Here is a 24,226-nt window from a genome sequence, read left to right on the forward strand (position 1 = left end):
AGTTCAAGTTACACGGCACAATAACACTTCAATTCAGATCACTTGGTAGAATACTACTTCAGATCAAGTTATGTGATTTGTTCATGATAACCATTCATCTATTACTGTTTGCATTGATACAGGTACAGCGTCGAAAATCTGGAAGCCTTGGGACTGAGGCCGTTCCAGATTCTACATATTTCCGGACTCCGGAACATCTTTCTGACGTCCCGAATCCGGAAACGCCCGAGCCCAGGTTCGGTTATTTCCGGACTAAGGAATGTCTTTCCGACATCCCGAGTCCGGAAACGCCTTGGCCAAGGTAGGTAGGGGAGAGGAGGGGCAGCCAAGGTATTTATGAGAGTACGATACTAGATGTATGGAAACTTCCACTTCCATTCTTTCATATTCTTACGAACTCAAAACAGGTTAACTTTATTACATTCCCAAACATGTAGCTCATTGGGCTCAATTTTCCCCAATTATCTGCGCTGTTTTTTTTGCCGTGCCCCGTTTTTATTTGAGTAAATTAAAATCTCCCAAGTTTCCCCAAAGTTTCTGCGCTAGCATAATTCACTTAGGAATTTTTTAGTCTACGATTTTTTTACCTCATTGGGGGCGTAACCTGCCACCGACGCCAATTCTGGCCATTTAAGCAAGTTTGGCCAACTCTGATTTACTCCAATTTTTCTTAAGACGGCATATGTGACCGCTCTGGAAAAACCTTCTGGGCAGTTAACAAAATCAGCACAGGTAAGAGAATCAGCACAGAAGATCCAGTTTCACGGCCGGGACAGCAGTAGCAGAGGAGAGAGAGAGAGAGAGAGAGAGAGAGGGAGGGGGGGACAGGAGAGAGAGAGAGTGGGGGGGGCGAGGAGAGAGAGAGGGGGACAGGAGAGAGAGAGAGAGAGAGAGAGAGAGAGGAGGGGGAGAGTAGAGAGAGAGAGAGAGAGAGGCAGGGGAGAGGAAAGAGAGAGGGGGAGAGTAGAGAGATTGGGGGGGGGGGAGGGAGAAGAGGAGAGGGAGGGAAGCCTTTCGGTCAGGGTTAGGAGCGGCACCCGGCACCAGCGGGGAAGGGGCCTTTTGGCCAGGGTTCGGAGCGGCACTGGGACAGGGGAGATAGACTTTTGGCATAAGCTCCAATCATTTCATGCTGGTAAGCTGCTGCAATGCACAGGTTGCTGTGAGTTGGCCAGAATGTGTTGTATGTTTCACTTTCCATCCTCAGCCCTCAGTGTGTCCCTCATTACCCTGGCAACCTGATCTTTTTGGTGCAGATCTTAGGCTCCACCCCCAAAGCTAAAGGACAGGCTACGCAACGCCAAAATCACCAATTCAAATGGGGGAAGTTGGATTTTTTTGGGCATAGTTGGGCTCCAAAAAAACGGATGTAACTCTTCTAGTACGCCAAAACATGGCATTGGGAAGTGGGAAAATTGAGCCCAGTATTTCAGACTCTCTTACCAAATGTCCTTTTTTCGATAATCCCCATTCTGGCAAAGTGACAGGTGAGCAAGCTTTTTTTTCTATTTTAAAATGGAACAGCTGCCGATTTTTGTTTGTATTTTTTTTCTGAATGTGGCTTGTGCTTTGAGGAAAGGGGGGTGGGGTGTCGGGCGACTGAGGTGGGGGTCGGTGGTCAGGCGGGCGGGCGGAATTTCGGAACTCCGGATTTTCGATGCTGTACCTGTACTCTTTACCAGTAAGGTATGCTGAAAATGAAATAAAACCAGTTCCATTTGCTCTACTTGCATATTTGTAGAACAATATGATTTGAAAGGTGTTTCAAGCAATGTAACACATATTCCTCTCAAGTTCCTGAACATGCTGTCCCAAATCCGTGCCCATCTTTTCCAGAACTCCATGTTTGAATCCCTCCAATCAGGTTTCTGCCTCGTCCATAGCACTGAAACGGCCCTTCTCAAAGTCACAAATTACATCCTATGTGATTGTGACTGTGGTAAGCTATCCCTCCTCGATGTTCTCAACCTGTCTTCAGCCTTTGACATGGTTGACCACACTATCCTCCTCCAACACCTCTCCTCTGTCATCCAGCTGGGTGGAACTGCACTTGCCTTGTTCAATTCTTATCTATGCACTCATAGCCAGAGAATCACCCCTCAATTGCTTCTCTTCCCGTTCCTGCACTGTTCCTCTGGTGTCCCCCAAGGAACTGCCCTTGACCCCCTTCTATTTCTCATCTACATGCTGCCCCTCGGCGACATCTGAAAACGCACCAGGTACCACATGTGGACTGGCAACACCCAGCTCTATCTCATCACCACCTCTCTCGACTCCTCCACTCTTAAATTTGTCACAAGGCAAGTCTGGCATCCAGTACTGGATGAGCAGAAATTTCCTCCAATTAAATATTAGGAAGACCAAAGCCATTGTCTTTGGTCCCTGCCACAAACTCCATTCCCTAGCCACTGAATCCATCCTGCTCCCTGACAACTGTCTGAGGCTGAACCAGAGATTTCGCAAACTTGGTGTCATATTTAAACCGGAAATGTGATTCCAACCACATGTGCGTCATCACCAAGACTGCCCACTTCTACCTCCATAACATCGCCCAACACCATCCATGCCTCAGCTCATAAGAACATAAACATAAGAAATAGGAGCAGGAGAAGGCTATACGGCCCCTCGAGCCTGCTCCGCCATTCAATAAGATCATGGCTGATCTGATCATGGACTCAGCTGCACTTCCCCGCCCACTCCCCTTAACCCCTTATCCCCTTATCGTTTAAGAAACTGTCTATTTCTGTCTTAAATTTATTCACTGTCCCAGCTTCCACAACTCCCTGAGGCAGCGAATTCTCCTCATCTCTGTTTTAAATGGGCGGCCCCTTATTCTAAGATCATGCCCTCTAGTTCTAGTCTCCCCCATCAGTGGAAACATCCTTTCTGCACCCACCTTGTCAAGCCCCCTCATAATCTTATATATTTCGATAAGATCACCTCTCATTCTTCTGAGTTCCAATGAGTAGAGGCCCAACCTACTCAACCTTTCTTCATAAGTCAACCCCCTCATCTCAGGAATTAATCTAGTGAACCTTCTTTGAGCTGCCTCCGAAGCAAGTATATCCTTTCGTAAATATGGAAACCAAAACTGCACGCAGTATTCCAGGTGTGGCCTCACCAATACCTCATATAGGTAAGACTTCCCAGCTTTTATACACCATCCCCTTTGCAATAAAGGCCAAGATACCATTGGCCTTCCTGATCACTTGTTGTACCTGCATACTAACCTTTTGTTTTTCATGCACAAGTACCCCCAGGTCCTGTTGTACTGCTGTTGAAACCCTCATCCATGCCTTTGTTACCGCTAGACCTGACTATTCCAGTGCTCTCCTCGTCAGTCTCCCTTCGTGCACCCTTTGTAAACTTGAGCTCATCCAAAACTCAACTGCCCATGTCCTAACTTGCACTAAGTCCCATTCACCCATCACCTCTGTGCTCGCTGACTTACATCGACTCCCGGTTAAGCAACACCTTGATTTTAAAATTCTCATCCTTGTTTTCAAATCCCTCCATGGCCTTGCCCCTCCCTATCTCTGCAATCTCCTCCAGCCCCACAACCCCCCCGAGATATCTGGGCTCCTCTAATTCTGGCCTCTTGAGCATCCCTGATTATAATTGCTCAACTATTAGTGGCCGTGCCATCTATTGCCTGGGCCCTAAGCTCTGGAATTCCCTGTTTAAGCCTCTCCGCCTCTCTACCTCTCTTTCCTCCTTTAAGATGCTCCTTGAAACCTACCTCTTTGACCAAGCTTTTGGTCACCTGCACTAATTTCTACTTATGTGGCTCGGTGTCAAATATTTTTGTTTCATAATATGCCAGTGAAGCGCCTTGGGACATTTCACTCCGTTAAAGGCACTATATAAATGCAAGTTATTATTGTTTTATCTCTCAAACTCCTTTCTCTTGAGGGGTTTAACTTAATTAATGTGTCCCTGAGCAGTAAGGATTCAGAAGTTACTGAACATTGAAGGGATGAAATTTACTTTCGTGGGAACATCTGAAACACCCTGGGGCTGAAATTACCCACTGACCGAAACGAGGCGCACCTACCATTTTCGATGTGTTCTGGCCGCCCCAATGCATGGTGCGGCATAACTGTCAAAATTCCGCACTTCGGGGTTTTTTTTGGAGCGGGACGGAAGTGGCACCATCCTGGGGCGGAAGTGGTGGTGGGGCAGAGTAGCCGTCACTAGTGGGGCAGAAATGGTGGTGGGGCAGAGTAGCCGTCACTAGTGGGGCAGAAATGGTGGTGGGGCAGAGTAGCCGACGCTGTCAGTTATCAGCGCTGCGCTGATGACGTCAACGCGCTGGCGCGTCACAACATCTCTCCCCTTCAGTTAAAGGGGCGGGCCGCTGCGAACTCTGCAACCACTTTAGTGGCAAACACATGGGCCACCAGGGAGGGTGACGGCCGAACCCGCGGCCATAATTCTCGGCCCGACCTGGCAGTCAGCATACCAAAAAAATAACATGGCAGCCATGGCAGTGTGCCTTCCCTTTTAAGGGTGGCCACACCGCCATGCCAAAGAGTGTACCAACAGCAAAAGCTGTCGGGGACACCAACCGGCGGCAGGAATGCTCCTGCGGGGCAATTCCGGGAAAGGGACAATTTCGCGAAGGGGTCCCCACCAGTCGGCAAGTGGTCGGCGCGTGCACGCCGCAGCGGTAAAACGGGCGGAGTGGTCCAGGACACCGCTCCAAAACTGAGGAAGGGCAATTTCCAAAATGGTGGCCCCTCCGCAGAGACTCGGTGGACATTCCACTCCGTCCCGTGGTTGCTGCTTCCAGGCCGCCAGAGGCCTTATCGGAAGGGGCAATTTCAGCACCCCTATCTCCTGACAAATATTGATCTTTTTGATTAGTGTAACTGGCAGAAGTTTTGAATAAACCTTTTATATGTATATACACACAAATATTTTATGTGTCAACTAATTCATGTCTCTTAATTCATTATTAATAGAAGTGAATATGCCCCATGAGCTGGGCAGAAAGAAAAAAAAATGGTAAATCATGCCTGGTGTAGTAATCTATTATTAAGATGGTGTTCTTGTTTCTGATCTCTTGTGTCACTGGTTCCCTCTGTCTGCCCCCCCTCCCCGCCCTGCCCCAGATTCTCCATTTTTGCTTTTTCCTTCACATTAATCTAATTTGCTTTTTTCCCATCAGTAACTGACTCCCCTTTTTTCTACGAATGATTCTAGTTCTAGTATAACTGCTGGCTGTATCCTTTTTGTATCCTTTCCCCTTCAGATTCCTACCTCCAACATCCTGTCCAATTTTCACATCTTCTCTGCCAGTGGTATCCCTTTGCTTTTCTTCCTGCTGCTCTAATTCTGCTACATGTCTTTTAACTATCACAGCACAATCTGCTCCACTAAATGTAGGAATTACGGAGTTCCCTCCTGCACAACTCAACTAATGCAGGCAGCCAGCTGATTATGACCATTTCCTATGACAGCTAAATCTGAAAGAGGTTGCATATAAATGTTGATAGAAAAATTTATAATTAAAAATCATAACAGAAATAAGATATTAAAACAGGAAGTATACAGATGATAGGAATATTTTTAAATAATACCTGTAACTAAACCCTCTTATTAAATTTCAGGGAGAAAACCAGACAGAGTATTTTTTAGGATTAACACCAGTTGGGGTTGTTGTCTACAAGAACAAAATCCAAGTTGGAAAGTATTTCTGGTAGGTGATGTGAAATGTACACTAATTTTTGTTTTCTTGTGTCACTGTTTTCATTTTAAGTGAAAAGGTTCACTGTTTGATTACAGGCCAAGAATCACCAAGGTGAACTTCAGAGAAACCCAGTTTGAACTAAGGGTGCTTGGCAAAGATGTAAGTATCACGCAGGCATTATTTTTCCATTTCTCTTGACATCAATCCTGAACACTCTTCTTCATAAGATTATTGTTTTTGCTTCAATTCAGTTTTGTGCTATGAAATAAGAACTGGGTTGATATTTCCTAAATATATTTCATTTAGAACCCAAGTGGAAAGTATTCAAAATGAAGCCCAAAGAGGTGAAAACAATATTCAGTGTTTAACTCAGTGTATCTACTTCCAATAGCACAAACAACTTTAATTTGAGTGTCATTCATTTTTCAAGTGCTAGCTGTGACTCAGTGGGTAGCATACACACCTCTGAGTCAGAAGGTTGTGGGTTCAAGTCTCACTCCAGGGTCTTGAGCACATAAATCTAGGCTGACACTCAAGTGCAATGCCGAGGTAGTGCTGCATTGTTAAAAGTGCTATCTTTCGGATGAGACGTTAAACCTGCTCTCTCAGGTGGACGTAAAAGACGCCATGGCACTATTTTGTAGACGAGTAGGGAAGCTATTCCCGGTGTCCTGGCCAATATTTATCCCTCAATCAACATACAAAAACAGTTTATCTAGTCATTATCACATTGCTGTTTATGGGAGTTTGCTGTGCGCAAATTGGCTGCCGCATTTCCCACATCACAACAGTGACTACACTCCAAAAGTACTTCACTGGCTGTAAAGCACTTTGAGACGTCCAGTGGCTGTGAAAGGTGCAACATAAATGTAAGTCTTTCTTTAATATCACAATTAGTCACTTAACCATACATGTTAAAAGTGATCAGCTAAATGTTGGATTTTCAAAACTGGTCATACACACTCACAATAGGACTGATTCATTTATCTCCATGTTGCCTAATTTTCTGTCCATTTAAACTTATAGATGGCTAGCGGTGCCTGACTTTACATGATTGGGGAATCAGCTCATTACTTCTGTGAGTGTACTGATCGGGCCGTGTCTATCAGGGACCCTGTGCCTGGACCCTCTGGTGGGGGAGATAGAGAAATTCAGACCAACTCATAGATATGATTTTGTGACTACAGCTTTGTTATCCTGTTGCTTGACAAGTTTGTGGGACAGCTTTCCCAACTTGGGTACCAACTTTCAGATGTTGGTGAGAAGGACTTTGCAAGATTGACGGAGCTGAGACTACCCTAGTCTTATCCTAATGTGATGCCTGGTTTGTTGCCAATTGTCTTACTATTGAACTTTATAGTGATTGTTTACAGCTTTGTAGTGATTATTTACAACTGAATGGCTTTCTATGCCACCTTTGAGAACAGAAGGAGTCAACCTTGTGTGGCTGTGGAGTGAAATCGGGTAGAGGTGGCATACTCCCTTCCCTGAAGAATTTTAGTGAACCAGAGGATTTCATGGTTATTTATCTGGTGCTATATATCTTCTTTTTTCTCTTATCTTTTCTCACTTTCCTCTTCTCCTCTCTTCTTCTCTGTCCCCTGCACCCATCTCCAAATGTGGACGTAAAAGATCCCTTTCGCCGCCCCTCCCAACTGCATGCAGTAGTCTTTTCTTTTTTTTTCCCCATTCAAATGATACTCCTGACATTGCTCCTCTACCTGCCACTTCAAAAGTGTCTCCCTCGCCAAGACTATTGCTCACTCTTTCCACAACTGAACTGAATTTAGTCCATGAACATGAGCACATAGACAGAGGCCCGAGAGTATTCACTGCATTAAATTTGGATGGTTGACACATTTGCCAGTGATTCAAGGGGACTGTTTAACTGCAAAGAGTGCACAAAGCAAGGTGAAAATGTCAGTTCTGGTGATGGGAATGCACTTCAATTTTTATACCTGATGTCAACAACAAGCACTCCCATTTAAGTTATACCACATCCATATGGAAAGTAAAGTTCCTTCTAGTGCATCTGAATCACAACCCCTCAGTGGCACCCTCTACTGTAATATCAGTTATCATTATGAACTAGATTGCCAGTTTGGTACCAATATATGCTCATTTATGAATTTTGACCTGAACTCTTATCTTGACTTGGAATGGAGTTGAGACTGCCAAAGCCTATTTTACGCAAGACATTTACAGAAAAGGCAGTAAAGAAGAGACTTTTATCACATCAGTCTGTGCTGGATTTGAACAGGTACTAGAGGCAAAAGGACTTTGTAATGGTGTTATTTAATTTTCCAGCTCAATTATTTTTTGGCATCCTGAATATTAGAAAAGTGTGTACAAATGTTATCTTCACTGGCATGCAGTTTTAATGCTCACAGATGGTAACAGTTTCACACTCTGCTTATTCCCCGAGTTAAGAATTTTAAAATATATTGGCCTAGAAATTGGATATGGCCCGAAAATGGACGGTGTTACAGGCCAGTGCTATTTGCCTGCACTCATTCATAGAAACATAGAAAATAGGTGCAGGAGTAGGCCATTCGGCCCTTCAAGCCTGCACCGCCATTCAATGAGTTCATGGCTGAACATGCAACCTCAGTACCCCATTCCTGCTTTCTCACCATACCCCTTGATCCCCCTAGTAGTAAGGACTATATCTAACTCCTTTTTGAATATATTTAGTGAATTGGCCTCAACAACTTTCTCTGGCAGAGAATTCCACAGGTTCACCACTCTCTGGGTGAAGAAGTTTCTCCTCATCTCAGTCCTAAATGGCTTACCCCTTATCCTTAGACTGTGACCCCTGGTTCTGGACTTCCCCAACATTGGGAACATTCTTCCTGCATCTAACCTGTCTAAACCCGTCAGAAGTTTCTATGAGGTCCCTTCTCATTCTTCTGAACTCCAGTGAATACAAGCCCAGTTGATCCAGTCTTTCTTGATATGTCAGTCCTGCCATCCCGGGAATCAGTCTGGTGAATCTTCGCTGCACTCCCTCAATAGCAAGAATGTCCTTCCTCAAGTTAGGAGACCAAAACTGTACATAATACTCCAGGTATGGCCTCATCAAGGCCCTGTACAACGATAGTAATATCTCCCTGCCCCTGTACTCAAATCCCCTCGCTATGAAGGCCAACATGCCATTTGCTTTCTTAACCGCCTGCTGTACCTGCATGCCAACCTTCAATGACTGATGTACCATGACACCCAGGTCTCGTTGCACCTCCCCTTTTCCTAATCTGTCACCATTCAGATAATAGTCTGTCTCTCTGTTTTTACCACCAAAGTGGATAACCTCACATTTATCCACATTATTCTTCATCTGCCATGCATTTGCCCACTCACCTAACCTATCCAAGTCACTCTGCAACCTCATAGCATCCTCCTCGCAGCTCACACTGCCACCCAACTTAGTGTCATCCGCAAATTTAGAGATACTACATTTAATCCCCTCGTCCAAATCATTAATGTACAGAACCTTGCGGTACCCCACTAGTCACTGCCTGCCATTCTGAAAAGTACCCATTTACTCCAACTCTTTGCTTCCTGTCTGACAACCAGTTCTCAATCCATGTCAGCACACTACCCCCAATCCCATGTGCTTTAACTTTGCACATTAATCTCTTGTGTGGGACCTTGTCGAAAGCCTTCTGAAAGTCCAAATATACCACATCAACTGGTTCACCCTTGTCCACTCTACTGGAAACATCCTCAAAAAATTCCAGAAGATTTGTCAAGCATGATTTTCCTTTCACAAATCCATGCTGACTTGGACCTATCATGTCACCTCTTTCCAAATGCGCTGCTATGACATCCTTAATAATTGATTCCATCATTTTACCCACTACTGATGTCAGGCTGACCAGTCTATAATTCCCTGTTTTCTCTCTCCCTCCTTTTTTTAAAAGTGGGGTTACATTGGCTACCCTCCACTCGATAGGAACTGATCCCGAGTCTATGGAATGTTGGAAAATGACTGTCAATGCATCCACTATTTCCAAGGCTCCCTCCTTAAGTACTCTGGGATGCAGTCCATCAGGCCCTGGGAATTTATCGGCCTTCAATCCCATCAATTTCCCCAACACAATTTCCCGACTAATAAGGATTTCCCTCAGTTCCTCCTTCTTACTAGACCCTCTGACCCCTTTTATATCCGGAAGGTTGTTTGTGTCCTCCTTAGTGAATACCGAACCAAAGTACTTGTTCAATTGGTTTGCCATTTCTTTGTTCCCCGTTATGACTTCCCCTGATTCTGACTGCAGGGGACCTACGTTTGACTTTACTAACCTTTTTCTCTTTACATATCTATAGAAACTTTTGCAGTCCGTCTTAATGTTCCCTGCAAGCTTCCTCTCGTACTCTTATTTTCCCCGCCCTAATCAAACCCTTTGTCCTCCTCTGCTGAGTTCTAAATTTCTCCCAGTCCCCAGGTTCACTGCTATTTCTGGCCAATTTGTATACCACTTCCTTGGCTTTAATACTATCCCTGATTTCCCTTGATAGCCACGGTTGAGCCATCTTCCCTTTTTTATTTTTACGCCAGATAGGGATGTATAATTGTTGTAGTTCATCCATGCCGTCTCTAAATGTCTGCCATTGCCCATCCACAGTCAACCCCTTAAGTATCATTCGCCAATCTATCTTAGCCAATTCACGCCTCATACCTTCAAAGTTACCCTTCTTTAAGTTCTGGACCATGGTCTCTGAATTAACTGTTTCATTCTCCATCCTAATGTAGAATTCCACCATATTATGGTCACTCTGCCCCAAGGGGCCTCGCACAACGAGGTTACTAATTAATCCTCTCTCATTACACAGCACCCAGTCTAAGATGGCCTCCCCCCTAGTTGGTTCCTCGACATATTGGTCTAGAAAACCATCCCTTATGCACTCCAGGAAATCCTCCTCCACCGTATTGCTTCCAGTTTGGTTAGCCCAATCTATATGCATATTAAAGTCACCCATGATAACTGCTGCACCTTTATTGCATGCACCCCTAATCTCCTATTTGATGCCCTCCCCAACATCACTACTACTGTTTGGAGGTCTGTACACAACTCCCACTAACGTTTTTTGCCCTTTGGTGTTCTGCAGCTCTACCCATATCGACTCCACATCATCCAAGCTAATGTCCTTCCTAACTATTGCATTAATCTCCTCTTTAACCAGCAATGCTACACCACCTCCTTTTCCTTTTATTCTATCCTTCCTGAATGTTGAATACCCATGGATGTTGAGTTCCCAGCCCTGATCATCCTGGAGCCACGTCTCCGTAATCCCAACCACATCATATCCGTTAACATCTATTTGCACAGTCAATTCATCCACCTTATTACCGATACTCCTTGCATTAAGACACAAAGTCTTCAGGCTTGTTTTTTTAACACCCTTTGTCCTTTTAGAATTATGATGTAGTGTGGCCCTTTTTGTTTCTTGCCTTTGTTTACTCGGCCTTCCACTATTGCTTTTTACCTTTCTACCATCAGTTTCTGACTCCATATTGCTTCGCCCTATCTCGCTGCATTGGTTCCCATCCCCCTGCCATATTAGTTTAAACACTCCCGAACTGCATTAGCAAATGTTACCCCCAGGACATCAGTTCCAGTCCTGCCCAAGTGCAGACCGTCCCTTTTGTACAAGTCCCACTTCCCCCAGAACTGGTTCCAATGTCCCAGGAATTTGAATCCCTCCCTCTTGCACCACTGCTCAAGCCACGTATTTATTCTAACTATCCTGCTCCCTCTACTCTGATTAGCACATGGCACTGGTAGCAATCCAGAGATTACTACCTTTGAGGTCCTACTTTTTAATTTAACTCCTAGCTCCCTAAATTCAGCTTGTAGGACCTCTTCCCACTTCTTACCTATATCGTTGGTACCTACATGTACCACGACAACTGGCTGTTCACCCTCCCTCTCCAGAATGCTCTGCAGCCGCTCCGAGACATCCTTGACCCTTGCACCAGGGAGGCAACATACCATCCTGGAGTCTCGGTTGCGGCCGCAGAAACTCCTATCTATTCCCCTTACAATAAAGTCCCCTATCACTATAGCTCTCCCATTCTTTTTCCCACCCTTCTGTGCAGCAGAGCCAGCCACAGTGCCATGAACTTGGTTGCTGCTGCCCTCCCCTGATGAGTCATCCTCCTCAACAGTACCCAAAGCGGTGTATCTGTTTTGCAGGGGGATGACCGCAGGGTACCCCTGCACTACCTTCCTTGCACTGCTCTTCCTGCTGGTCTTCCATTCCCTAGCTGGCTGTGGACCCTTCACCTGCGGTAAGACCAACTCGCTACACGTGCTACTCACGTCATTCTCAGCATCGTGGATGCTCCAGAGTAAATCCACCCTCAGCTCCAACTCCGCAACGCGGTCTGTCAGGAGCTGGAGGCGGATACACTTCCCGCACACGTAGTCGTCAGGGACACCGGAAGTGTCCCTGAGTTCCCACATGGTACAGGAGGAGCATAACACGTGACCGAGCTCTCCTGTCATAACTTAACCCTTAGATTAACTTAAATTGGCAACAACAAGGCTAAAGTTTACTCACTGTTATAGAAGAGAAAAAAGAAAAGCTACTTATCAATCAACAGCCAATCACTTACCCCCTTGGCTGTGACGTCACCTTTCTGTTTCTTTCTACTTCTTTTTTGCCCTCTGCCTGTAGCTGCACCGGCTGGCCTTTTGCAGGCCTCTCGCCGACACCGGACTCACGTCTCTCCACGCACCTCCCGATGCCTCTCGCGGCCTTTTGTAGGCCTCTCGCCGATCCCTGGACTCGCGTCTCTCCACGTACCTCCCGATGCCTCTAGCGTTCTTTTGTAGGCCTCTCGCCGATCCCCGGACTCACGTCTCTCCACATTCAAAGTAGTGCAGGCAGGATGCAAAATTCGTGCTGTCTGCTCATTATAATGTTTGGAGCGTGGCTCTCAGCACTAAACACACTGCTGATTGGCTTCGTGCTGAATGGGATGGCCAATAATGTTTGGCCTAGGCTTTCTGTACTACTTTGTTGCAGAAGCACCTCATTGTCATTGAAGAGCAAGCCATGGCATAGCAACCAAGGGAGTGAGCAAGAAGGTTTACAGATGCTGCACTGGAGGCCTTGGTCCTGGCTGTGCAACGAAGGCGGGCTATGCTCTATCGGCAGGGGGCGGGCAAGAGGCTATCCAAGGCCATTTGCAGAAGGTTGTGGGAGGAGATTGACTACTCGGTCACGGCCACCAATGTGGTTCTCGGACCTGGATCCAGTGCTGAAAATAGTTTAATGACCTCACACGGCTGGTCAAGGTGAGTGAAGGCTCCAGCAAATGCCTTATCCCACCATCTGCACCTCAAGCCTCACACACTGTTCAATGCACCATACCCACATCACTCACTTACCAACTATTTCTGGTTATCACCATTCATACCTCACAATCATGGCTTCAGTTCATGCTCACAACCTTACCATTGCTACAGCACTCACAGCCACATCTCACATCTTGTACAAATGGACAGTTATTCAACTTTTGCATGCACATCACCCAAACACATTGCACTACACTCACTGACACACTTCCCTTTCTCTTGCAGGCAAAGCTGGCACATAATAAGAGGGAGCAATGGCAGTCGGGAGGCGGCCAAGCCAGAATAGAGAACCTAACTGACCTGAAGGAATTGGTGCTTAAAATCTTTGGAGGAGCAGTGACGGAGTCTGTGGCTAGTCGAGAAGTTGAAGTCGTTGCTGATGCTGACAGCATGGTCATTCCTAATCCTTTTTCCCACATCCCACTTCCCCCTCATCCTACAAAATCTTCTCACTTACAAGCTACTGATGGTGTATGCATGGATATCTTGCTTCCACACCGTGCAACCCCCACCACAACCTGACCCTTGTGGCTTTCTGCGTTCAGATACCCAAGAACTGCCAGCAGACCAGCCTATCATTAATGTTGAGCAAACTGAAGGAGGAGGCGAACAAGAAGAAAAGATATCGGCATTGGATTTGACACTCGCTGACACCAGCTCAGAAAATGGCATTTAGAGGGTAATATAGAGGCGGATTCTGCACAGGGTGAGTCACTGGACACGAGTGGGCTGTAGCCAAGCCGGGGGAAAGGGTAGCTTGGGTTCCAGCTTCCCGGAGGCGAATTCGCACACAAGTTTTGCTGCACAGGACTCAGATGATTACCTCAATGAGGTGGCCTTCAAAAGAAGAGTGATGGGCGTGCACATGGAAATGCTAGGTGCAATGGCAGACCTCCCAGAGAACCTCTTGTCAGTGTCAAGGAGAATGGAGGAGTTTGGCTCCAACATTGGATGTGGCTTTGCACAGAGCTTGGAGCCCATGATTTCCAGGATGGAAACGACGGACAACTCCAGGAGAGACCTTGTGGACCCAGCTATGATGCTGTATGTGATGGACTATGTTGTGGCTTCCATTGCAGCACAAGCAGAAGCGACTCAACACTTCTGCTTCATTGGAAGTGTAGACTGCTCTCTTGCAGGCTCAGCTGCCACGCAAGCTCAGCCTGCTGCCATCGTTGCTGGGTTTATGAATCGCGAAAGGGGTTTGCAGCAGGCCAGCAATCTGTCCTCCATCAGATTGCTAGGAATGCTGTCATACTGAGAGAGGACAGCAGGTTGTTGCTCCCCAGATCCACAGCCACTCCCACGGGGCATCGTCTCAGCATTCCTACTTCCACCACTGCTACTCTGCCATTGTCCGTGCAGCTGCCTATCAGCCAGTCAGCCCAGACTGCTGCCATATATGCCGAGTTGTGCAGTCTACAGCCGAGTTTTCTTGGTCCATAGCTGGTTGAGGTCGTCGTACAAGGCTATCTGTAGTCTTTCCCCACTGAAAGTCGACAGCCTTCCACCAGCCATGCTGCAGCCACTGGGGCAGCATTGTGTAGGAGCACTTGAGTAGGTAAAGGCACACGATAGACTGACACTAAGTGAATGCACAAGGTGTAAGATTTGGATCACAGGTCACACACACTGATTACACAAAGGATCTTAGAAGTCATTAGACATTTTATTAAGGAGCTGCAGTTTTAAATATAATCAGATACATTACGCAATTAGGATAGACATAGTAGATATACAGCCTATAACAGATGAGAACGATTTGCTGGCCCTGGTATGGAACAGATGGACGTTGAGGCAGAACGGCAATCTCGGATCCTCACAGCCTGCGGCAGCAGTCTCTTTTCTTTGGTCGTCTCCCGAGCTGGCGGAAGTGTGAGGCCAAAGCCATCATGAGGTCCACCTCAGAGGAAACTCTTCCCCCATCTGCCTGTTTCTCCCTTTCGGCTGCCTGTTTATATACCTTATTTTGGTGGTCTGGTGGATACCTTGCGCCAATTATTTATTTAATACTTTTTACCTATTCAATTGTCCAATTACAGAGGAGTAGGTACCTATGGCAGCCCCATCCCAGCCTCATGAGGTCATTTTTCTTTCAAAAGGTGAATAGTTGAAATTGTCATTTTGATTGCATTTGGATCAATTTATTATTTTTGTGTGGAATGTGTGTTTTGTGTAGGCTTTCATTTGAGCTTTGTGCCCAGGAGGATGTTGTGATGTTCCGTGACAGAGGGATAGTATGATGGGAAAGTGGTGAGCAACGCGGATTTGGGATTTCATTCACTGGACTCTGAATCTGATGAGGCTTACACAGACAGCCAGTTGAGAACGGGGATCTGCTGTCCTCCTCCTTGTCTTCCTCATTGTCTTCCTCTTCTTTCTCTTTCTCTTCCTGAGGGAAAGCCACATGTGGCTCATCCTGCTTCACTCTGTTCAGAAACAAAAACATTGAAGTCCCTTCTCCTGGAGTAGAGAGCCTCTGTGACCTCCCGGATGCAGCGATGGACAGCAACCTAGAGATGTTTGGTATATCTCGTATTGCAGACTGGATGAATACGCTGGTGAAGAAATTGAGGGCCATGATGACCTTGAGGGCCATAGGGAGAGCCTTGATTGTAGATCTGGTTGCAGGAAGTGGCAGAGTTCTGTGACCACCTCCTTGGTGAAGCAGAGCCTCTTAATACACTGCTCCTGGCTTAAGTGGAGGTAAGAGAAGTGCTCGCTAAAGACCCTAGGTGCGTAAGGCCTCCTGCTGAGAACACTCCTGCCCTTCCTTCTCCCTCTGCGAGCATCTTCTCGTCGTCTTCATTGCCTCTGCTTCCTTTCCCGAAGATACTCGAGCGCGAGGGGGACTGCAAATAGAGCCCCCATGACTATGAGCAAGTGGGGTGAGCAGAAGCCTTTAAATGAGAATCAAAGCGTTCTTTGCTTGTAGCAACACTCCCTGTGACATCAGCAATTTTAAAACTGAGAAACTGTCAGCTGCAGTTTGTTGATGATCCCTTTAAATAGTGCAGCTGGAGGCTCCTTCCTGCTGCTGAACGCTTGGTCAGCTGGTTGTGATTAGGAGAGGGTGGTAATCGTGCGTCAAATGAGCATTGCACACTCATTGACACCACGATCTGTCTCATTTCCATTTTTTTAGCAAGCATCAGCAAGGGCAGCACTGCTGAAGGACTGAAAATGGTGGCCACTGCTGGTCCTTTTGGAAGCGTGTTGGCCGCCATTTTTTCATGAAAATGTGTCTTAACGGCCTCCACTACTCAGCTGAATTTCTAGGCCTTAATCTTACAATTAGAATCAGTCAGTCATGGAGTTGAAATTTGGATTACAGCTGTGATTAATTATTAAAATACATTGCTATATCATTTTGGAGTATTAAATGAGGTAGCTCAGTGATGTAAAGAAAAATATTTAGACCCCGCAGTTGAAAAATTATACAAATGTCACATCAATAAGTTACAAAAAATAATTTAATACTCTGTTTCCCTGCATGAGTGGCATGTAGAGGACACTGCTGAGGAAATTGTTAAATATGCTTATTTCACGTGAAGAAAACCGCATAATTCACAAGCAACTAGTGAGATGTACAGGCATTTTGTTTTACAAAGGAATAAATATCATATTTAACAGTTTCCTATTAGTGAACTAATGAACCATGTACAGCAGACACCTCAAGTCGCTGGAGAGATACCACCAACGTAAGATCCTACAAAACCCCTGGGAGGACACATGCACCAACATCAGCATCCTCAGCCAGGATTTTCAATGTTCCTCTGATTTAAAAATAACAGTTCAGGTAGTTGACCGGGACATTAAAGGATTAAATTTTCTGATAAAGATATTACTGCTAGTATTACTTCACGTTGAAAAAAAATATAGTCAAATGTTGTGTAAACAATTTTTTGATCAAGAACCATGGAACTTTTTATTTATATAACTGTAAGCATTTCACCAATCTGGCCAGTTTCAGTGTGGCTCATTGTTCAGCAACGTAGTACTTTAGGCTTGTAGAATCCAGTACTAATATTGAATGTGAAATTGCAGTGAAGAAATGTAATTACTTTTGTTTAACAATATCACAAAATGCTTATAATTTAAATATTTCCCTCATAAAAATATTAGTTATCTGGCTCCTAAGATGTATGTTGCAACAAGTGTCTACTGTATTTCCCCTGTAGCTACTTTTCTGCTTTCTGAATCTTTGCTTTTAGTATTGTTAAGACACCAATTTGTTCCTATAGATTACCATTTTTCTGCCCATATTTTTATTTGGCTTTGAATTCCAGTAGAATTCACGTGTTTGTAGGAACATTAATTAAGATCTGCTGCAAAGTCACCACAAATGAAAACTGTGTAGCACCTTTTTTAGTCTTCTTCCTGAACCCAAAATATCTTATCCCATACTTTTTTCATCCCTTCCTTGAGAATACAGTATTTCAATCCTATATGTACACAGTCGTACAGCTCTGCACCAATTCCCTCATGTTTGTAGTTTGTTAAATCTAAATTCTGGTTGAACTGTGAAACTGATAAACAGCTGCAGTAATAATTGTTCTTGTTAGTTACTTGGAGTTGTAGGACAGATGTGTGATACATGCATGAACTTGAACACTCACAAATTCATCTCTACGTCTTTGGAAAGTTTTGTTTGTATTATGTTTCTGACTGATTTGTTGTATTGGACTTTAATGTTTCTCACATGTTCAGACACAGCTAGATTCTAAAGTTCAACATTTGTTAGCCTTATCTTACTGCTCAATACTGAAAGAAGTCTGCTCAGCTATTGAAGTCACTGGCTTTAACATCTTACTGAGTTTCACAGAAATGATCCATTTAAGAATCTTAAAAGATATCGCCCATTTAGGCACAAAATGGAAACAAGTGCCCGTGTATCGATCACTTATCGCCCAGCATAACTTTCGGCATGTATTTAACGCCGAGAAATAATAATACCGCCGGCTCACTTTTTTTTGGTGTAAAGATCAGAATTGCCAAAACCAACACCCAAAATATCGGCGAGCGTTACTTATGGCACCTCGCACATATCGGCGAAAATAATTATCGCCGAAAAAACCGCTGTGACAAAGTTGCTCTCACCGAAACTAATGATAACGGTATGGACGCCATTTTGTAAATCGCAGGTCGCTTCATTTAAAAGGCTGCTTCAACTTCTGGGGAGTTTTGAGGTACTGTGGTCTTTTAAGGTGATTTGAACATCTGAACAAACATTTTATCATACTGTGGACGATTGGAATTTAGTTTAGGTGTCTTAGTGGGAAAAATTATTGTTTGTGAACAATAGGTATAATACTGATAGTTATTGGAATGGGTCCTGTCATTTCTCAGCCTTTCTTGATGACCACGCACATGCTGCAGATTAGAGATGGCAGAAGGTATATTCAACAGCATTATGTGCCCAGCCTAAGACGTGCCAGACTGCTGAGGAATATTATGTTTGTAATGTACTTATGAATGACTCCACGAGGCAATGTGTTGTACTCAAACTGTAGTGACCATGGTCCTTTATTCCTAACTCCAGAGTGAGGCAGCCGCATGGTGGCTCCCCTTTTATACAGCCCCTGCCACCAGGGCAGGAAACCCCAGTCTCCACCAGTTGCACCCTCTAGTGGTGCCAGCATGTATATACACAGTGTAAACCTTATTGATAGCACATCAGGTAAACATAGAAACATAGAAAATAGGTGCAGGAGTAGGCCATTCAGCCCTTCGAGCCTGCACCGCCATTCAATAAGATCATGGCTGAGCATTCCCTGTACCCCTTTCCTGCTTTCTCTCCATACCCCTTGATCCCCTTAGCTATAAGGGCCAAATCTAACTCCCTCTTGAATATATCCAATGAACTGGCATCAACAACTCTCTGCAGCAGGGAATTCTACAGGTTAACAACTCTGAGTGAAGAAGTTTCTCCTCATCTCAGTCCTAAATGGCCTACCCCTTATCCTAAGACTATGTCCCCTGGTTCTGGACTTCCCCAACATCGGGAACATTCTTCCCGCATCTAACCTGTCCAGTCCCGTCAGAATCTTATACGTTTCAATGAGATTCCCTCTCATCCTTCTAAAGTCCTGTGAATAAAAGCCCAGTTGATCCAGTCTCTCCTCATATGGCAGTCCAGCCATCTCTGGAATCAGTCTGGTGAACCTTCGCTGCACTCCCTCAATAGCAAGAACGTCCTTCCTCAGAATAGGAGACCAAAACTGAACACAATATTCCAGGTGAGGCCTCACTAAGGCCCTGTACAACTGCAGTAAGAACTCCCTGCTCCTATACTCAAATCCCCTAGCTATGAAAGCCATTTGCCGCCTTCACTGACTTTTTGCTTCCTGTCTGCCAACCAGTTCTCTATCCACGTCAGTACATTACGCCCAATACCATGCGCTTTGATTTTGCACACCAATCTCTTGTGTGGGACCTTGTCAAAAGCCTTTTGAAGGTCCAAATAAACCACATCCACTGGTTCTTCCTTTTCTACTCTGCTAGTTTCATGATCAAAAAATTCCAGAAGATTCGTCAAGCATGATTTCCCTTTCATAAATCCATGCTGACTTGGTCCTATCCTGTCACTGCTTTCCAAATGCGCTGCTATTTCATCTTAATGATTGATTCCACATTTTTCCCACTACTGATGTCAGGCTAACCGGTCTATAATTACCCGTTTTCTCTCTCACTCCTTTTTTAAAAAGTGGTGTTACATTAGCTACCCTCCAGTCCATTGGAACTGATCCAGAGTCGATAGACTGTTGGAAAATTATCACCAATGCATCCACTATTTCTAGGGCCACTTCCTTAAGTGCTCTGGGATGCAGACTATCAGGCCCCGGGGATTTATCGGCCTTTAATCCCATCAATTTTCCTAACACAATTTCCCGCCTAATAAGGATATCCTTCCGTTCCTCTTCTCACTAGACCCACTGTCCCCCAAGTACATTCGGAAGGTTATTTGTGTCTTCCTTTGTGAAGACAGAACCGAAGTATTTGTTCAACTGGTCTGCCATTTCTTTGTTCCCCATTATAAATTCACCTCAATCCGACTGCAAGGGACCTACGTTTGTCTTCACTAATGTTTTCTCTTCACATATTTATAGAAGCTTTTGCAGTCAGTTTTTATGCTCCCTGCAAGCTTCCTCTTGTACTTTATTTTCCCCCTCTTAATTAAACCCTTAGTCTTCCTCTGTTGAATTCTAAATTTTTCGCAGTCCTCAGGTTTGTTGCTTTTTCTAGCCAATGTATATGCCTCTTCCTTGGCTTTAACACTATCCTTAATTTCCCTTGTTAGCCACGGTTGAGCCACCGTCCCCATTTTATTTTTATTCCAGACAGGGATGTACAATTGCTGAAGTTCATCCATGTGATCTTTAAATGTTTGCCATTGCTTATCCACCATCAACACTTTAAGTATCCTTTGCCAGTCTATTCTAGCCAATTCACGCCTCATACCATCGAAATTACCTTTCCTTCAGTTCAGGACCTTAGTTTCCGAATTAACCGTGTTACTCTCCATCTTAATAAAGAATTCTACCATATTATGGTCACTCTTCCCCAAGGGGCCTCGCACAACAAGATTGCTAATTAGTCCCTTCTCATTACACAACACCCAGTCGAGGATGGCCTGCTCTCTAGTTGGTTCCTCGACATATTGGTCTAGAAAACCATCCCTAATACACTCCAGGAAATGCTCTTCCACCGTATTGCTACCAGTTTGGTTTGCCCAATCAATATGTAGATTAAAGTCGGCCATGATAACTGCTGTACCTTGATTGCACACATCCCTTATTTCTTGTTTGATACTGTCCCCAACCCCACTACTACTGTTTGGTGGTCTGCACACAACTCCCATTAGCGTTTTCTGCCCTTTGGTATTCCGCAGCTCCACTCATACCGATTCCACATCATCCAGGCTAATGTCCCTCCTTACTATTGCATTAATTTCCTCTTTAACCAGCAATGCCACCCGCCTCCTTCTCCTCTCTGCCTATCCTTCCTAAATGTTGAATACCCCTGGATGTTGAGTTCCCAGTCTTGGTCACCCTGGAGCCATGTCTCTGTGATGCCAATGACATCATATCCATTAACTGCTGTCTGCGCAGTTAATTCGTCCACCTTATTCCGAATACGCCTCGCATTGAGGCACAGAGCCTTCAGGCTTGTCTTTTCAAATTGAATTAAAACTCGTTTTTTAACTGGACTTTGAATCGGTTATTGTACAGTCGAGAGATCCATCCCTGAACGAAACCATTTATATGCAGGCAACAAGGGATCCTATGGTGCAGCATTTCAGCACTATGGTCTATTTTACATACCTTCGCTACAGATCTAAGCCTTATTACAGAGTCAAAGAAGAACACTGCAACCAAAGTGGAAATGAAAGCTAAGCATAGACATAAAGCTAAGCACTTACATAATGCCAGCATGGCTACAATTGCAGTTTTCATATATTACCATTTTCCTTGGTAGGAGAGAGCACACAAATAGGATCCTGCAGAAGTTTGCAATCCAAACCTGTGACAGAACTTCCAATAAGACCAATTAGATCCAGTTACAATTTTGCACAAGCTAAATCATGTGCACACAAAAATAAATGCCGCTTTCCCTCCTCGAAAAGTTTCCATTAACAAAGCTTTCAAAAATAATACATTGTGTGCTTGCTATCCTTGCTTAATACTTTATGGGCAAAGACTTCAAAATTAATTTACTGCGGTGAAGTAGTCTCAGTGCTAAAGTTACATTCGCCTTTAATTTTAACATTTGACTTATCCCTGTAAGCATGAGCTGGAGGTTGTGGAACTTCAGCAGTCTTCATTGTGAAATGGTTTCATAAACAGAAGAAAAAGAATATGCCAGTCACAACAGCCTTTCCACTTCCTACAATTACATTGCTTCGATCAGCTTTTGTAGAATCTACTTCACTCAGGTTTTTCCTTTCATCCAAAGGAAAACTGTTAATCTGTTTAAAATCTTTGCATGTGCCAGCATGCAGGCTACATGTATGCAATGGATCATATCGTAGAACGATATAGCAAAGGAGGACATTTGGCCGATTGTACTCTGCTGTCTATCCAATTAGTCTCACTACCCAGCTCTTTCCCCCATAGCCCTGTAAATGTTTTCCCTTTAAGTATTTATCCAATTTCCCATTATTGTTATTACTGAATCTGCTTCCATCACCCTTTAAGGTAGTGCATTCCAGATCACAACAACTCACTGTGTAAAAAAAAAAAGTTTCCTCATGTCACATTCTTTTGCCAATTATCTTAAATCTGTGTCCTCTGGTTACCAATCCTTCTGCCAGTGGAAACAGTTTCTCCTTATTTACTCTCTCAAAACTGTTTATGATTTTGAATACCTCTATCAAATCTCCTTTGCTCTACAGAGAACATGCTAGCTTCTCCAGTCTCTTCACATAACTGAAGTCCCTCATCCCTGGTATCATTCTAGTAAATCTCCTCTGCACCCTCTCGAAGACCATGATATCCTTCCTGAAGTCTGGTGCCCAGAAGTGAACGCAATATCCCAAGTGAGGCCTAACCAATGTTTTTATAAAGGTTTAGCATAACTTCCTTGCATTTGTACCCAATGCCTCTATTAATAAAGTCAAGGATCCCATATACTTTTTTTAAAAAAAAACAGTCTCAACTTATCCTGCCACCTTCAAAGACTTGTGTACATACATTGCCAGGTCTCACTGTTCCTGCACCCCCTTTAAAATTGCATCATTTAATTTATATTGTCTTCTCCTCATTCTTCCTACCAAAATTCATCACTTCACACTTCTCTGCATGAAATTTCATCTGTCATGTGTCTGCCCATTTCACTAGTATGTCTGTGTCCTGCTGAAGTGCGTTACTATCCGCCTCATTTTTTAACTACATTTTCAAGTCTTGTATCATATGCAAACTTTAAAATTATGCCCTGTATACCCAAGTCCAGATCATTATTATAATCAAAATGAGCAGTAGTTCCAATACCGACCCCTGGGGAACACCACTGTATACTTCCCTCTGGAAAGCAACCGTTCACCACATTTAGAGTCCTCCACCCCATATGGGATTGGAAGATTGTGGCCAGAGCCTCCGCAATTTCAACGCTTCCTTCCTTCAGTAACCTAGGATGCATCCGATTTGGACAGGGGGACTTTTCTACTTTGAGGACAGCCAACCTTCAGTAGCTCCTCTTTATTTTTAACCTATTCAGTATCAATACTACCTCCTCCTTTACTGCTACATTGGCAGCATCCTCTTCTCTAGTGAAGACAGATACAAAGTACTGTACTCATTTAGTACCTCATCCATGCCCTCTGCATCCACAAGAATATTTCCTTTTTTGTACCCTCATTGGCCTATCCTTTGACTACCCTTTTACTATTTATACATTTATAAAAGTCTTTTGGGTTCTCTTTTACGTTAGCTGCTAATCTATTCTCATACTCTCTCTTTGTCCCTCTTATAACTCCTCTGCACTTTCTATATGCTGATTAGTTCTCTGCCTTACATTTGTCATAAGCTTCCTTTTGCTGTCTCATTTTATTCCCTGTATCTTTTATCATCCAGGGAGCTCCAGTTTGGATGCCCTTCATGGAAATGTGTTTATTCTGTACCCGAATCATCTCTTTGAAGGCCTCCCATTGTTCAATTACTGTTCTGCCTGCCAATTTTTGATTCTAATCTACCTGGGCCAGATCGCCTTTTTGTTTAGTAATTAAAAAATTCCACTTAATTTTAATAAAACATTTTTGGTGGTGAAGGATACAGCCCGAGTCAAGATAGGCTCAACAACAAAAAAAAGCTACAGAAGAGAGCAAGTCATGCTTCTTTGCCAATGCTAATTTGCCATGAAGTTTTCACATTTAGTAATAGTTTTATTTATTCAGAATTAATTATTTACAATTCCATTAATACAATGAGATAGTAAGACAACTTAGCTTAAGAAATTTAACAGGATTATATTCGTTCACCAATCCCTCACATTCCTTCAGATACTTCTCAACCGTGTCCTTCTGCGTTCGTTTTCCCTCCAGTCTAGCTGTTCGTTCAGTCTTCTTCCACAATTTCTGCTTTTCAATCTCATCTAACAAATGCTTTCTTTTCAGTTCCACTTTCTCCAAAATCTCATGGAATTTAGTTTCAACAACTTCTTTCTCGTAATCCATAAT

The 24,226-nt window shown here is 44.2% G+C and overlaps 1 protein-coding gene across 1 annotated transcript in view; it reads left to right on the forward strand.

Moving 5' to 3' along the window:
• epb41l4a (erythrocyte membrane protein band 4.1 like 4A) overlaps window positions 1-24,226 on the forward strand; it is a 524,857-nt gene that overhangs the window by 280,897 nt on the left and 219,734 nt on the right. The window contains exons 9-10 of the mRNA XM_070864703.1: window positions 5,613-5,701; window positions 5,788-5,851. Coding sequence (XP_070720804.1) covers window positions 5,613-5,701; window positions 5,788-5,851 — 153 coding nt within the window. The remainder of the gene's footprint in view (window positions 1-5,612; window positions 5,702-5,787; window positions 5,852-24,226) is intronic.

Source organism: Pristiophorus japonicus, chromosome 1, assembly GCF_044704955.1.
Source record: "Pristiophorus japonicus isolate sPriJap1 chromosome 1, sPriJap1.hap1, whole genome shotgun sequence".
Classification (NCBI taxonomy): domain Eukaryota; kingdom Metazoa; phylum Chordata; class Chondrichthyes; family Pristiophoridae; genus Pristiophorus; species Pristiophorus japonicus.